The sequence below is a fragment of the Mobula hypostoma genome, chromosome 6, assembly GCF_963921235.1.
Source record: "Mobula hypostoma chromosome 6, sMobHyp1.1, whole genome shotgun sequence".
Classification (NCBI taxonomy): Eukaryota; Metazoa; Chordata; class Chondrichthyes; order Myliobatiformes; family Myliobatidae; genus Mobula; species Mobula hypostoma.
This window is the reverse complement of record NC_086102.1, coordinates 140,254,710-140,269,292: the sequence shown is the minus strand read 5'-3', so window position 1 is coordinate 140,269,292 and position 14,583 is coordinate 140,254,710. Positions and strand designations below refer to the sequence as shown.

The window sequence follows — 14,583 nt, the reverse complement described above, 5'->3', positions numbered from 1 at the left end:
AACGTTCCAGACTTTCTCCCTCGGTGAGGCCAGGTTACTGGCTCCGCACCTGGACTCCATCACTTACTCTGACAACGAGTTCGCCAGAGTGTTATCGGAGTTCCCGTCTATCATCGCGCCGCAGTTTTCCTCAACAGACCCCAAAAACGGCGCGATGCACCACATCCCCACACAGGGACCTCCCGTTCATGTCCCGGCCCGCAGGCTACCGCCCGACAAGCTCCGCCTCGCGAAGGAGGAATTCAAGAAGATGGAGGAGATGGGATTGTGCGGCATTCTGACAGCCCGTGGGCCTCCCCACTCCATATGGTGCCCAAGTCCGCGGGAGGGTGGAGACCGTGCGGCGACTATTGGAGGCTGAATGACGCCACCATGTCCAATCGCTATCCGGTACCACACGTCCAGGACTTTATGGCCAACCTGCACTGGGCGCGCATCTTTTCAAAGATTGACCTGGTCCGAGGGTATCATCAGATCCCAGTCCACCCGGACGATGTACCCAAGACGGCCCTCATTACTGCCTTTGGCCTGTTCAAGTTCCTCAGGACGCTGTTTGGGCTCAAAAACGCGGTGCAGACGTTCCAGTGCCTGATGGACGCAGTAGGGCGAGATCTGGACTTTCTGTTCATCTACCTGGATGACATACTTATCGCCAGCCGCTCCTGCCAGGAACATCTAGCACATTTATGCCTGCTGTGCTGCCATCTAAGCGACTACGGCCTGGCTATCAACCCCGCCAAGTGCCAGTTCGGCCTACCTGCCATCAACTTCTTGGGACACGGAATTGGCCAGCTTGGAGCTGTGCCCCTGCCAGCAAAAGTTGAAGCCATCCACCAATTCACCAGACCCAGCACTGTTAAAGGCCTGCAGGAGTTTGTTGGGATGGTTAACATTTATCACCGATTCCTGCCCTCAGCGGCCTGGATCATACGTCCCCTTTTCGGCTTAATGTCCGGCAAGGTCACAAAGGTCAAAAAGGTCACCTGGACAGAGGAGGCGATGGTGGCTTTTGAACAAGTCAAGAACATACTAGCAAACGCCACCCTCCTGGTCCACCGCCAGGTCGACGTCCCCACTGCCCTCACTGTGGATGCCTCCGACACGGCAGTTGGCGGCGTGCTGAAGCAGCTCATTGAAGGCCAGCAGAAGCCGCTCGCTTTTTTCAGCTGGCACCCACGAGCCCGGGAACTTAAGTACAGTGCTTTTGACAGGGAGCTGCTGGACCTGTACCTTGCCATCCGGCACTTCAGGTATTTCCTGGAAGGGAGAGAGTTCATGGTCTTCACAGACCACAAGCCCCTCACTTCCACGTTTGCCAAAGTGTCGGACCCATGGTTAGGCCGCCAGTAACGCCACCCGTCATACATCTTGGAGTTTACCACCACGATCAAGTACATCTCTGAGAAGAACAACGTGGTAGCTGACGCGCTGTCACGCACCTCCGTCCAATCAGTGCACTCTCTGTCTCCGGGGGCAGATTATGCAGCGTTAGCTAAGGCGCAACGACTGGACAGTGAGATGCCGGTGTACTGAACTGCAGTCTCAGGACTCCGTCTCGAAGACATACCCATTGGGCCCGAAGGGTAAGAAGCTCCTTTGCGATGAGTCCACCAGGCAACCTTGGCCCATTGTCCCGACCGCTTGGAGGTGCCGTGTTTTCGACGCCTTGCACGGTTTAGCCCACCCTTCCATCCGGCTGATCACAGACAGGATTGTGTGGCACGGCCTATGCAAGCAGGTCGGGCACTGGGCCAGGACATGCACGCACCGTCAAACCTCCAAGATCCAGAGGCACGTGAGGGCCCCACTGCAACCCTTCCAGCCGACACATAGGAGGTTTGAACATGTCCACGTGGACATCGTCGGCCCACTGCCAGTTTTGAGAGGAGCGAGACACCTGTTTACCATGGTGGACAGGTTCACGAGGTGGCCGGAAGCTATCCCACTCGCTGACACAGCCACGGAGACATGCGCCATAGCCCTGATTACCACCTGGGTGTCACGGTTCCGACTCCCAGCCCACGTCACTTCAGACAGGGTTGTGCAGTTCACATCGGCTTCATGGTCTGCGCTGGCACAACACCTCAGAACCCAGCACCACCGAGCGACTGCTTCCCACCCGCAGTCCAACGGCCTGGTGGAACGTTTCCACAGGCACTGGAAGTCAGCCCTGATGGCATGCCTCCGAGGGCCAGACTGGGTTGACAAACTCCCCTGGGTGCTGCTTGGCATCTGCACGGCACCCAAAGAGGACCTGGCCGCATCATCAGCCGAACTTGTTTACGGTGCTCTGCTCACAGTTCCTGGTGAGTTTGTGCCAGTACCCCGTGGCCAGGAGAACACACCTACGGTGGTCCTAACTAAACTCCGGGAACGGCTTAGAACACTTGCCCCAGTCCCGACGTCCCATCACGGAACTACACCCTCTTTCGTACCCAAGGACCTACAACAGAGCAAGTATGTTTTCGTTCGCCGAGGTGCGCACAGACCACCCCTGCAGCGACCATATGAAGGACCCTACAAAGTGGTGCGCCATAATGGGGCGACCTGCGTTCTCGACATCAGTGGTCGCGAAGAGACTTTTACCATTGACCTTCTCAAATCGGTGCATCTAGACCTTGAACGCCCGGTTGCTGTGCCACCCCCACGACGACGAGGCCGGCCACCTGAAAGAACTGACAGTGTGCAGGCTGTGGACTCTACACCGCCTAGCGCCGGTTCTGGGGTGGGGTCATGTGGTGGCTCGCCCACGCGGCAAGCGAACCGGCTCTAGCAGTCGCGGGTGAGTCTGCAGCCTGCGGCAACCGAGGGGGCTCTGAGTGCAGGGCAGACCTCTGCCTGGAACCGGACGTCACTTCCGCCCTGCAAAGAGCGGGGGATGCTGGGAGCGGGCACTTAAGTGTGCGCGCGGATTTAAAACAGTAAACAGTTCAACCAGACCCTGCTCGACTCAGTGTGTTGCTTTCACTCGTTGCGTATCAGCGTGACCACAGTACACACAGTAACCACTGATTCTGCCCTTTACTATATTTTTATTTAATATCTAAAATAACAATATGGTGCAAAATTGGGAATGATTTTTTATTGTGCATGTTATCAAAGAATGAAACAAAATATATCATTATATCAGGATTACAATAACAATCATTAGGATTATTCAACAATCATCAAAGCACTTATCTCTTCATGGCAAGAATCTTATCTTCTCCCGAGCAGTAACATTGATAAACTCTTGGATTGTGTCAGATTATAGAGACTCAGTTTTCTCTGTAATGGGTCAATATTATTACTAAAGCACTTGCAATGACTTAACCCTATTTTGCTGTATGTCAGTTTCAGGTTATGATGCTAAACCAATTTATTCACTTTAATTATGCGGACTGATAATTTCTAGAAGATAAAACATATACTGAAAGACCAATTTTCTAGGAACTTTTTTGATGACAATTTTTGCCATCTATTTATTCCTTAATTATAGTTGTTCTTGATGAATTATTATTTTAAAGAAAAAATTGAAATTTTCTCCATGATTTCAGCAGTTTCTCAATGCATCCCGTTTTGGATTTCCCTGTAGATGTCCATCTCAATTCTAAACTTTTCCTGAACTTCAATTAAATAGTTTTCAGTTGATGTCAAAAGTGCAACATTATTAAAAATAACAGAATCCATAACAAAAGGCCAGATCAGTTCCACACAGACTTCCATAAATCTAAAATCCTTAATCACCTTGGGCTTGGTTGAGCGAATAAAAAAATCAAAGAGACTGGAATCAGATGCTTGGTGAGAGTTATTCAAATGTACCTCTGTCAGTTGCTTCACTGAATGTTCTAATAATTTTAGGGTTCAGAGGAACTTTCACTGTCTGATGAACAAGTCCTGATTGGGAAAGGTATTATTGACCCTGGATAAGAATGTAAGGTACAATGTCAATGTAAAATGTCAATACGTGTATGCCTTTGGTAACACAAATTCTGAAGGGGACTGACTATATAGGGCTAATTTTAACACATTTTTAGTAGTTAATATAGAAGATTTATTAAATTCAAGAATATTATATATGGTTTGATAAATGACCAACGAGAGGTCATAGACTGATTTAGGTAAATTAAACGAATGTGGCAGTATATGGCAGATATTAAGCAAAGGGCAGGAAATTCAGGGCAGTTTCATCTCAGATAATAGTAGTTGTTGTAGATAATATATCAGGAATGAGTCTTGAGTTGATTGTTTGCAAAAGGTGTACAAACATTACTAAGTATCTTCAGGTAAATCAAATGAGATATTTAACCACTGTTAGAAATAAGAAAGTAAAATAGATCTTAAATTATCATTTTAGCTTATGGTCTGTACGTTGAAGGCAATATATTTAAGGTCAATATAGTGTACAGAATTTATAGCACGGATCACTGATTGAATATTGTGAAAGATCTTCCCCTGGAAATGGCCTGGGATAATGGTGGCAAATATATAACTATAGCTCAAAGCATCCAAATTGAGGTCATTTACCAGGAACTGAGGTTTTAATCGTTCTTTTAGTTCAGTTACACAATGAACAGTATATTTAGCAATTGGATTGTGGTAGCATCTGCACAATGTATAAAATTATGACAAAAGTAGTTTTGAAAATGTGTAATATGCAATACATTTAGGTTTAAAAACATTTACATTTTTATGAGTATCAAAGCTGTCACAACATGTTCAATTGCACATGCATATATTTCATGCAAAAGATATCGATTACTCAAAAGATCAATTGTGTGCACACTGCATGAAAGAAATAATATAGCACACAAGCTCCTCTGTACGATGTATCATTTAGCAAGCTGATTGTTCTGAAAATGAGGATTTTTATGCTCATTCTGGAAACTTGTGAATCTTGAAAGCTGCAGTAGTAGGCATGTCACGCTGATGGCTGTTCTCTTTATGGTTGCATAGACACGACTGGCTTCTGTTCAGCAAACAAATACATAATGTGTGAACATTTATGGAGAACAGTAATGAGTATGAATTACAGGAGAGCTATTCCATCCTAGTTTTTGGCCATACTATTTGCCTTTCACAAATCTATTAGTCAGGCCACACTTTAAGAACCAGATCTAGTTCAAAATTTTTGTCATAACTGGGAACACAAATTTCTTTCTTAACAAAAATGAATTAGATTAGCAAGAGCTCTGTGCTTTATCATAGAAAGGAGGGCAAAACTGTAATGGAAACACATAATTAAAAAAAAAACCTTTGATACTTTTATTCCACAGCTCAAAATAGATATGTAAAATATTATAAAATGGTAAAAGGTAGGGGTCTGATCCTGACTCTCATTAATGCTTCCTTATCTTATTAACTTAAATTGCCCATTCAGAATTGCATTCACTGAAAAATAATAAAAAGCTTTATTAAAAGCTTTTAAAAATGTTTGGTCTTAACAAATCACAAACCTGATTTCAGAATATTATTTTTTGCAATACTTGTGCTCTGTGCTTGCTCAAATACAGGTTTATTTTAAATTACATTTTTTTAAGTCGCAAGGCTTTTATGTTTCACAAACAAGAGAAAATCTGCAGATGCTGGATATCTAAGTAACACACACAAAATGCTGGAGGATCTCAGCAGGTCAGGCAGCATCTATGGAAAAGAGTACAGTCGATGTTTCGGGCCGAGACCCTTTGGCAGGCTTTTATGTTTCCCAGTTTCCCTTCGGCAGGCTTTTATGTTTCCCAGTTTCCCTTCGGCAGGCTTTTATGTTTCCCAGTTTAGCAACATAAGAGTCAAGCACTATCTTCTTTCTGCGTTACAAACTTGCACCTTCCTCCTATATAGGCAAACCCTGCTCATCTTCCTTCAGCAGGGATCTCCATTTTCCAACTGGTGCCCAGTTAGCCTCCAAGAGATTAGAGGCATAGGGTGGAATGCAAATAAAGAGCAGAGGCACATTCTCTTCAAATTACATACAGTACAAATGCAATGTCTGGCGGTAAGAAAGAAGATTTTTAATGTAGGGACTATTTCCAAATTTTCTGTTGAAAAAAACACATGCTCAAACAAGAAATCCTGATCTCAAAAATGTTGCAGTACAAAAAAAGATGTATGACGCTCTTCACAACAATTGAAGTTTAACTCTGGATTTGAGCAGTTGTTGAGGGAACTGAATTCCAGCTCCGGCATAATCTGAGAGTTTAGCAGGGCATGAAACTGGGTTGAGAACCATGCAGTTACATAGTCTTCTGAGAGTTTCAGCATGAAGGTGGTGCAGACCACAAAAATCTCTAGCAATGTTATATTTACATCTGTACTTACTTACACCCTCAAGGTAGTCGACAAGATCTTTAACATACCCCAAAAACATGGTCCAATCTTCTATTCTTTTTGCTCGGATTCCTTTGAGTGAGTGATCCTTTGTGTTGTATATTTTGCTCATGTGATTCATTCTTGAAAGCTGCATAAAAGGAATATTATTTAATACAACTCAAAACATCTGTATATCCTTTAGCATCAGAAAGGGCTAATTAGACTGACATTACCTTCTAAATGGAAGAGAATGCTAAAGAGAAAGTAATTTGCTATTTATTTAGATAGAAGGGGAATCGGCAGATGGATTGAAGAAATCTATCTATTTAAGTGTATCTATCTACAACTGTTGTCTATTATCTACCGTTAGTGTCTATTCTCAGACACTAATAAAGACAAATGGGAATTTAGGATTAATATCTTTATCCAGAGATTAATGGGAATGTGGAATTTGTCTTCAAGCACATTAATGGAGACAAAGCATAGTTTAAAAAATACATGTTTAGAAGCAATTGCAGTCCAATATCAAATATGCTGAATGCAGGAGGAAAGAAAAATTAGGAACAGGAAAATCAATAGTTTTGTTGTATAGAAATGAATCTCAGGAAGAAACTGTATGATATAACACCTAGAGGAGTTGGGGGAAGACAAGTGTAAAAGAAGATTGAAGAGAAGAAGCCACGGAAGCAGCAAGGGAAAAGAAAGTCAGAATTGGTAGGGTGACCTCAAGCAGGAAAAGTCAAATAAAGGACTAGCAACAAATCAGTATTGTGTGAGAGAGGGGATAGAACAGGGGAAAGGGAAAGTAGCAGTCTTAGATAAGAAAAGACCATAAGATATAGGAACAGAATGAGGCCATTTGGCCCATCATCAGAATGTGATCACAATGCTATTAGTTTCAAAGTAATATACAAAAAAAGATAGGTCTGGTCCATTGGTTGAGATTTTAAATTGGAGACAGGCTAATTTTGATGGTATCAGAAGGGATCTGGCAAGTGTGGATTGGGACAGGCAAAAGTGTAATTGGTAAGTGGGAGGCCTTCAAGAATGAAAATTTGAGAGCACAAAGCTTGTACGCAGCTGTCAGAATAAAAGGTAAAGGTAACAGGCATAGGAAACCTTGATTTTCAAGAGATATAGAACCCCTGGTTAAGATGAAAATTTACAAGGATGTTGCCAGGTCTGGAACACCTGAGTTATAAGGAAAGATTGAATAAGTTAGGACTTTATTCTTTGGTATAAGGTTGAGAAATTTGATAGAGCTATATAAAATTATGAGGGGTATAGATAGGGTAAATGCAAGCAGGCTTTTTTCCACTGAGGTTGGGTGGGACTGCACCAGAGGTCGCAGGTAAGGGTGAAAGGTGAAAAGTTTAAGGGGAACATGAGGGGAAACTTCTTCACTCAGAGGATTGTTAGAGTGTGGAGCCATTTGCCAGTACAACTGGTGCATGCAAGCTTGATTTCAACATTTAAGAGAAGTTCGGATTGGTACATGTGTGGTAGAGCTGTGATCCGGGTGCAGGTCGATGGGAACTGGCAGTTCAAATGGTTCAGCTTGGACCATGTTTCTGTGCTGTACTTTTCTATAACTCTACGACTCTAAAAAAATGCAAATGCTGGAAACTTACGATACTGTCTGACCTTTTGAGTTTCCAGCATTTTCTTTTTTTATAATACATCTGAAGATGTTCATTTGGTATTGATATTGAAGACTCATACAACCAATTAATATTGCAATCAAAATCTTTAGTAATGCACTATGCATGCATATTTCAGTCAAAATCACTACCACTCCTAACTGACTTTCTGATTCCTTATTTCCATTTGAAATTCTGCTTTTTCTCCGAGGAGGCATCTGCATCATCATTGCCTGTAAAAGACAAATAGTCTGGTTAAACAGTTGGTTGTTGGATGAATTACCATTCAAACATGTCAATCAAAACAATTTCTGAGCACAATTAGAAGCTCCAACAGAATGATAAATGTGACCAGTGATTTCTGGAAGCATCCTGTGCCCTTGGGGACCCATAGCATGATCTATCCTTAATATAAGATTAATTTATGGTAATACTGTATTTAATTTATGGTTCACACCTAATAGACTGCTAATGTACATCTTAAGAAAAATACCAGAGAGTGGCAGAGAATTTGACTTTGCGCAAAAATACAGTATTCCAATTCTCCTAGGTTAAGCAAATTTGTACTCAATTTAGACTTGAACAATATTTTTCTCTTGTTTGTAGGCTCCATCATTCTCCCCCCCACCTAAACGAAGACTATGATCCCACCTTACCTATGCTACCATTCTTTTCATTTTAAACTGAGATACTAAGAGCCACAACTAAGCCCAATTTAGAGCGCATTTTCCAGCAAAAGCCACTATCTGTAGATCAGGAGAACAGACCCACACTGATCTTTCCTACCGTAGCACTCAAGTACTAAGCCAGTTGAAAGAGTTCTCCTCTGTGCAACAGGGGATCATTACTGAAACGTTTCATATCTCTTGGTAGTTTAGAACCCAACTGAGCAAGTGCTATGGGTCTTTTTTTTTAAACAAATTCATCATATAGTCTTCTTCTAATCATTAGCAACTGAACTTTACATATTGTTGCATATTGTAATTCAGACCACAAGTGGATGTAAGATTTATCACCCACAGAAATAATACAACCAAATTTTTATTATTATGGTGTCTATCTGAATAGCAGCAACACTTCTATCATGGATATATAATATTTACAGTTACTTTGAAATGTCGTACTTGGTCTTTCTGATGAAACATGCAGAGTATTTCAGTAATTTTGTTTTATAAGATTCAATACAGTAGGTGAAACTGGTTAACAGTCTCAATGAAGAGACGCTACCCAAAATGTCGACTGTTTATTCCGCACCATAGATAAAACCTGAATTCCTCCAAAGTTTTGTGTGTGCTGAAGTAGCTAACATATTGTTTTGTTCATTGAATATGAACAGTTAATAGGCCAGGAATTACATGTACACTAGAGTGGTAACAGTGGCTGATTACTTTCCCTAAAAGACAGATTGAACCAGTTGGGTTTTTATAGTGCTGCAGGTTTATGGTCACGGTTGCTTATATTAGTGTTTTAATCCGGATTTATTTAAATTCTCCACTTGCCTCACATCAATAATTATGACTCTAGAAAATAGTTTAGTGATTTAACTATTATTTTACTGTACACTTTCGTGTAGAAAGCAGATTAAGGCACTGGTGCCTTACCTTGTATTTGGAGACTACAATGACTGCAGTTTTCTAAGAATAATTAGGCACATACATATTATACCACTTGCCAAAGCAATGCCTCATGTATTCATAAATATTCAATTATTTTCTGAATAAGTGAATTAAACTATGGTCAACAAATACATTGGATACAGAACAAAGACCACCATTTTTAACAATCTGTTTCAGTTGAGTAATAAGTCCTTCACAACTTTTTATCTCCTACTCCATCCTCTCAGTACCTCTTCAAACTCTGGCTGAGAAATACATCCTGAACTGTTTGTCTGCCATGATAATTTTCTCTGATTACAACATTTTGTTTTGAAGTTAGGTACTGGCTCCTATTTGATATCATTTTTTAAATGATCGACTTAGGCAAAGAATGCAAACAGCCTGCCAGACCGGAAAGGTGTCACTGAGTTCCAGCATTTCCTTAGCTGATATCCAAGCACATATTTCATATAGTTGGCTTGAAGGCAGAGAGTAATTCTTGATAGCTGGTTTTCCCTCTACATGACCTTTCAACAATTTGTAACTGCCCCAGATGCGACCTGGCCGTGATCAGCTAAATCAGTAAAGGCCAGAAATCGAATCATGACATCGTAGTCACCCTTACTATAACACCTTCAGTTACTAAAGTAGTTGGGAAAACTTCTAGCATTGCTTTAATCAATAGAAACAGACACTTCCAGTTTCCGGACTTATGTTTCCCCCGTGACTATCAGTGGTGGTGGTCCCTTTTCACTTACACACACACACCTGTCCATCCTGGTTGCTTTTGGGTTTTTCCACAGTTGAGACATTCATCCCAGCAGCACTCAGAGCTGCAATCCGGTTTTCTAATTCTGAAACCTGCAGTACAAAATTGCACTGACATTTCAAACAGCGGTAATATTGAGCTTTCTTGTTTAGCAACACTGTATGCCTTTTCCTTTTTGTTCCCCTGCTGTTACTCATGCACCATACTTTGATAAACTGACAAACAAGTTCTGAGTTACAACCAAACTTATCGTCACAGCCTCCTTAGATCAACTCTTTACAACGTCATTATGGGGAACAGCCGAGAGAAAAATAAAGATATTATAGAAGAGAGAAAATTGAATCAACACTGGAGAATCCCAAAGCTGGAATCTGGAGCAACAGACAATCTGCTGGAGGAACTCACTGTGGATCGAACAGTATCTGCGGTGTGGGGGGCGGGGTGGTGGTGAGAAATTTTTCAATGTTTCAGGTTGAACCCCTGTATCAGGACTGAGGGTTGGAGAGGGGGAGATAGGCAATGTGCAGAGGAGAGGGGGAAAGGGTACGACAGGGACCAGAGGGTGATTTTTCAGCTGATTCTTGGCCCACCTATCCCCGTTTCAGCCCTCCACCTCTTCTCTTTATATCAGCTAACATCTCTCTCCACTTTGTATCCTGATGCAAGGTCTCAACCCTAAATATTGACATTTCCTTTCCCCCACAGATGCTGCTTGACCCATTGAGTTTCTGTAACAGATAGCATTTTGCTCTAATCAGAATATGTCTGTTAATGGTATTTATTTATGGAATGCACACAACCACCAAGATACTATGAAAATGCAGTCATAGACAAAACTCTCTAGTTGGAGAGATAGAAACCACAGGCTTGAAATTAAGTAGCCCATTTCTGTGTTACTCGTAGCAGGACTTGACCTGAAATCAATTTTCGCCAATGTGGTACACCGTTAATAACCATTACTAAGTTGATTTATGTTAGTTGTGAAATTCAAATGGACACATTCTGTTGTGAATACCGATAAGACCCGAGAGCTTCTTGATACACAGGATGGACTGGACTGCTGATTCAGTGAAGGCAAAAGGTGAGGGTCTGTGTTCCATGAAAAACTCTTTGAGGAATTTGGATGCGGCAGTCTTGTTGCACTCTTATTCTCCCAACCTGAAATATCTAATGATGAAGTGCCAACTATTCTACTTATCAAGGGAGTTCTTCCCCCATGATCCCGACCGCAGTTTACATAATGCCAAAGGCCAACATTAAACAGGCACTTGATATGTTCAGTGCTGCCGTCAGCAAACAAGAAATAGCTTACCCCAAAGCCTTTGAAATAATTGTCAGGGACTTCAGTCAGGCTGGTTTAAAGAAATCTTTGCCCAATTATTAACATATTCCCTGCAGGACCAGGGTTCCCAATACTTTCGACCACTGCTATACTATGATTAGAATTATCTACCATTCCATGCATGCACTGCATTTCAGGAAATCTGATTTCTTAGCTGTCTTAACATAAATTTCCTACCTGCTTACAGACAGAGGCTAAAGTGCAAGGCTTCAGAGATAAAGACAACAAAGAGTTGGACACACAAGGCAGAGGAGCAGCTACAGGATTACTTTGAGTCCCACAGATCTCGATGACCTTGTAATTTCGGTCTCTGAGGCCTATGTGAGAGCATCCCATGGAAAGGATCCGGGCAAGATGGGGTAACTGGCTGAGTACTAAAGTATGTACTGATCAACTGGCTGGAATGTTCACCAATATCTTTAACCTCTTATTTTGGCAATCTGAAACACCCACCTGCTTCAAGCAGTCTTCAATTATTCCGGCGCCTAAGAAGAATGTGGTAACTTGCATCAGGGATTATCATCCAGTAGCACTTACATCCACTGTGATAAAGTGCTTTGAGAGGTTGGTGATGAAACATATCAACTTGGAAGCAATTTGGATCTGTTCCAATTTGCCTATTGTTACAACAGGTCAACGGCAGATGCTGGACAGCAAAGATGCATACATCAGGATGTTCTTTATAGACTACAGCTCGATATTCAATACTAACATCCCCTCACACCTAATCAATAAGCATCAAGATCTTGACCTTAAAACCTCCTTGTACAATTGGATACTTGACTTCCTTACTGGCAGACCTTGTTCAATTTACATGGGCAACAGCAACTTCTCCACAATCTCCCTCAGCACATGTGCACCACAAGGCTGTGTGCATACCCCTCTGCACTACTTGCTTCATACTTATGACTGTGAGGCTAAGCACAGCTCCAATACCATACTTAAGTTTGCTTATGACAGACACCATTTTGGTTAGCCAAATCAAAGGTGGTGATGGATCAGCATATAGGAGGGAAATTGAAAATCTGGCTGAGTCATGTCACAACAACTATTTCTCACTCAATGTCAGCAAGGAACTGATTATTGACTCCAAAAGGAGGACACTGGAGGTCCTGAGCTACTCCTGATCAGGGGATCAAAGGTGGAGAACATTACCAACTTTAAATTCCTTGGTGTTATAATTTCAGAGGATCTGTCCTGGGCCCAGCACGTGAGTGCCATTACAAAGATAGCATGGAATGCCTCTACTTCCTTAGAAGTTTGAGAAGATTCGCCAGGACATCTAAAACTTTGACAAGCTTCTACAGATTGGTTTTTGGAGAGTATATTGACTGGTTGCATCATTTCGTTGTATGGAAACACCAATGTCCTTGAACCTGCCCATCATGGTAAAATCGGCCCCACCATTAAGCACATCTACATGGAGTGCCATTGCAGGAAAGCAGCATCTATCATCAAGGAACCTCACCACCCAGACAATTCTCTCTTCTCGTTGTTACCATCAGAAAGAAGGTACAGTTGCCTTAGGACCCACACCACCGGGAGCAATTATTACCCTTCACCGATCAGGTTATTGAACCAGAGGGGATAACTTCACTCAACTTCACTTACCCCAACACTGACCTGTTCCCACAAACTATGGACTCACCAAGGACTTTCCATCTCATGTCCTCAATACTTATTGTTTATTTCTTCTTACTATTATTATTATTTCTTTTATTTACTTTTTGTATTTGCAAAGTTTGCAGTTTGTTGTCTTTTGCACATTGATTGTTTGTCTGTCTTGTTGGGAGTGTTCATTCATTGATTCCAGTGTGTTTCTGGTATTTACTGTGAATGCTAGCAAGAAAATGAATTTTAGGGTTGTATATGGTGACACAAACATACTTTGATAATAAATTTACTTTGAACTTTGTGCATCTAATGTGATATCTGTAATAGATATATTTCTAATGACATAATTTTTCCCAGCTATTGCCCTTTATGAAGCGTTGCCGGAGATGTCAGTGAAGGTTTTAGTAATGGCACTCAGTGCGGGAACCTACTTGGGTAAACCACAATACTTATTGCAGTGCATTGGGTCTCTCACTTCATTAATTCCCACACTTCTCACACTTCTGCGCCCCCCCCTCTACAATTTCTTCATTGGCTTAAGACCCAAGATCCCAGCTCCCTGACCTAAGATTGTCTATCCGTACCTGCACAACCCATCCCTAACTCCCAGACTCCTTCCAGTTTTCTTAGACTCAACCCTATCCTGTTAGTTGAGAGCCCAGTCTCCTGCCTCCTGCTAACAAGGCACTAATTTGTAGCCAGCCATATATTCCCTCAACAGTCAATCATAGGCTCCGATGTGATATCTGTTTATTCACATACTGCTGGCACAATCACAATGGCACCGGTCAACCTTGCTGACGTTCTGTGGGCTGTGGACAATACTTCTAATCATGGCTCCAGACCACGGTTTTCTCTCACCCTTGATACTTCGGCCTACATGCTGCATTTTTCTTTTGGCACTTGTGGCCTGAACCTATATTGTGCATCATGAAATGTTTCTAGGTCAGAACTCTCATTTTATAGCCTTCAGGAACGTGATGAACTTCCATGTGTTGTCACTCCAAACATACAACTGGATATTTCTGAGCTATGAATAGTCACAATTGCCATTTAATATTGACTTTGAAAATGTCAACAAAATTGATGACAGAAGTTTTCATAAGTTTCTGCATGAATAGCTCAGTCATATTCAGCTTGATTCTTCAGTCATGACCTTCATCTTTGGGATGTTAATGGAAGCACCATAATTGTGTTCAGAAAAGGAATATTAGTCAGCGTCCTATTACCGATCAATATCCAATGTTCCCACTGTAAGTAACTGAAGACGCAATCAGCCTCTTCCAAAATTACTGGTGAATATTTACTGCCAAGGTTCAGGCTTAAGTAACAACTGTT

General features: G+C 42.0%; 1 protein-coding gene across 8 annotated transcripts in view; it reads right to left on the bottom strand.

The window, feature by feature from the left end:
- Window positions 1-3,032: 3,032 nt before the first annotated feature.
- The window catches only part of LOC134348440 (melanophilin-like), a 202,450-nt gene continuing 190,899 nt past the window's right edge, over window positions 3,033-14,583 (bottom strand). For 7 of the 8 annotated variants that reach the window (XM_063051815.1, XM_063051817.1, XM_063051813.1 and 4 more), the window contains 4 exons: window positions 10,289-10,381; window positions 8,092-8,158; window positions 6,333-6,433; window positions 3,033-4,948 (listed from right to left, as the gene is read on the bottom strand). In XM_063051815.1, the coding sequence (XP_062907885.1) occupies window positions 4,922-4,948; window positions 6,333-6,433; window positions 8,092-8,158; window positions 10,289-10,381 (288 nt within the window). In that variant the 3' untranslated portion in view covers window positions 3,033-4,921. The remainder of the gene's footprint in view (window positions 4,949-6,332; window positions 6,434-8,091; window positions 8,159-10,288; window positions 10,382-14,583) is intronic. The other variant, XM_063051819.1, reaches the window with a different exon arrangement.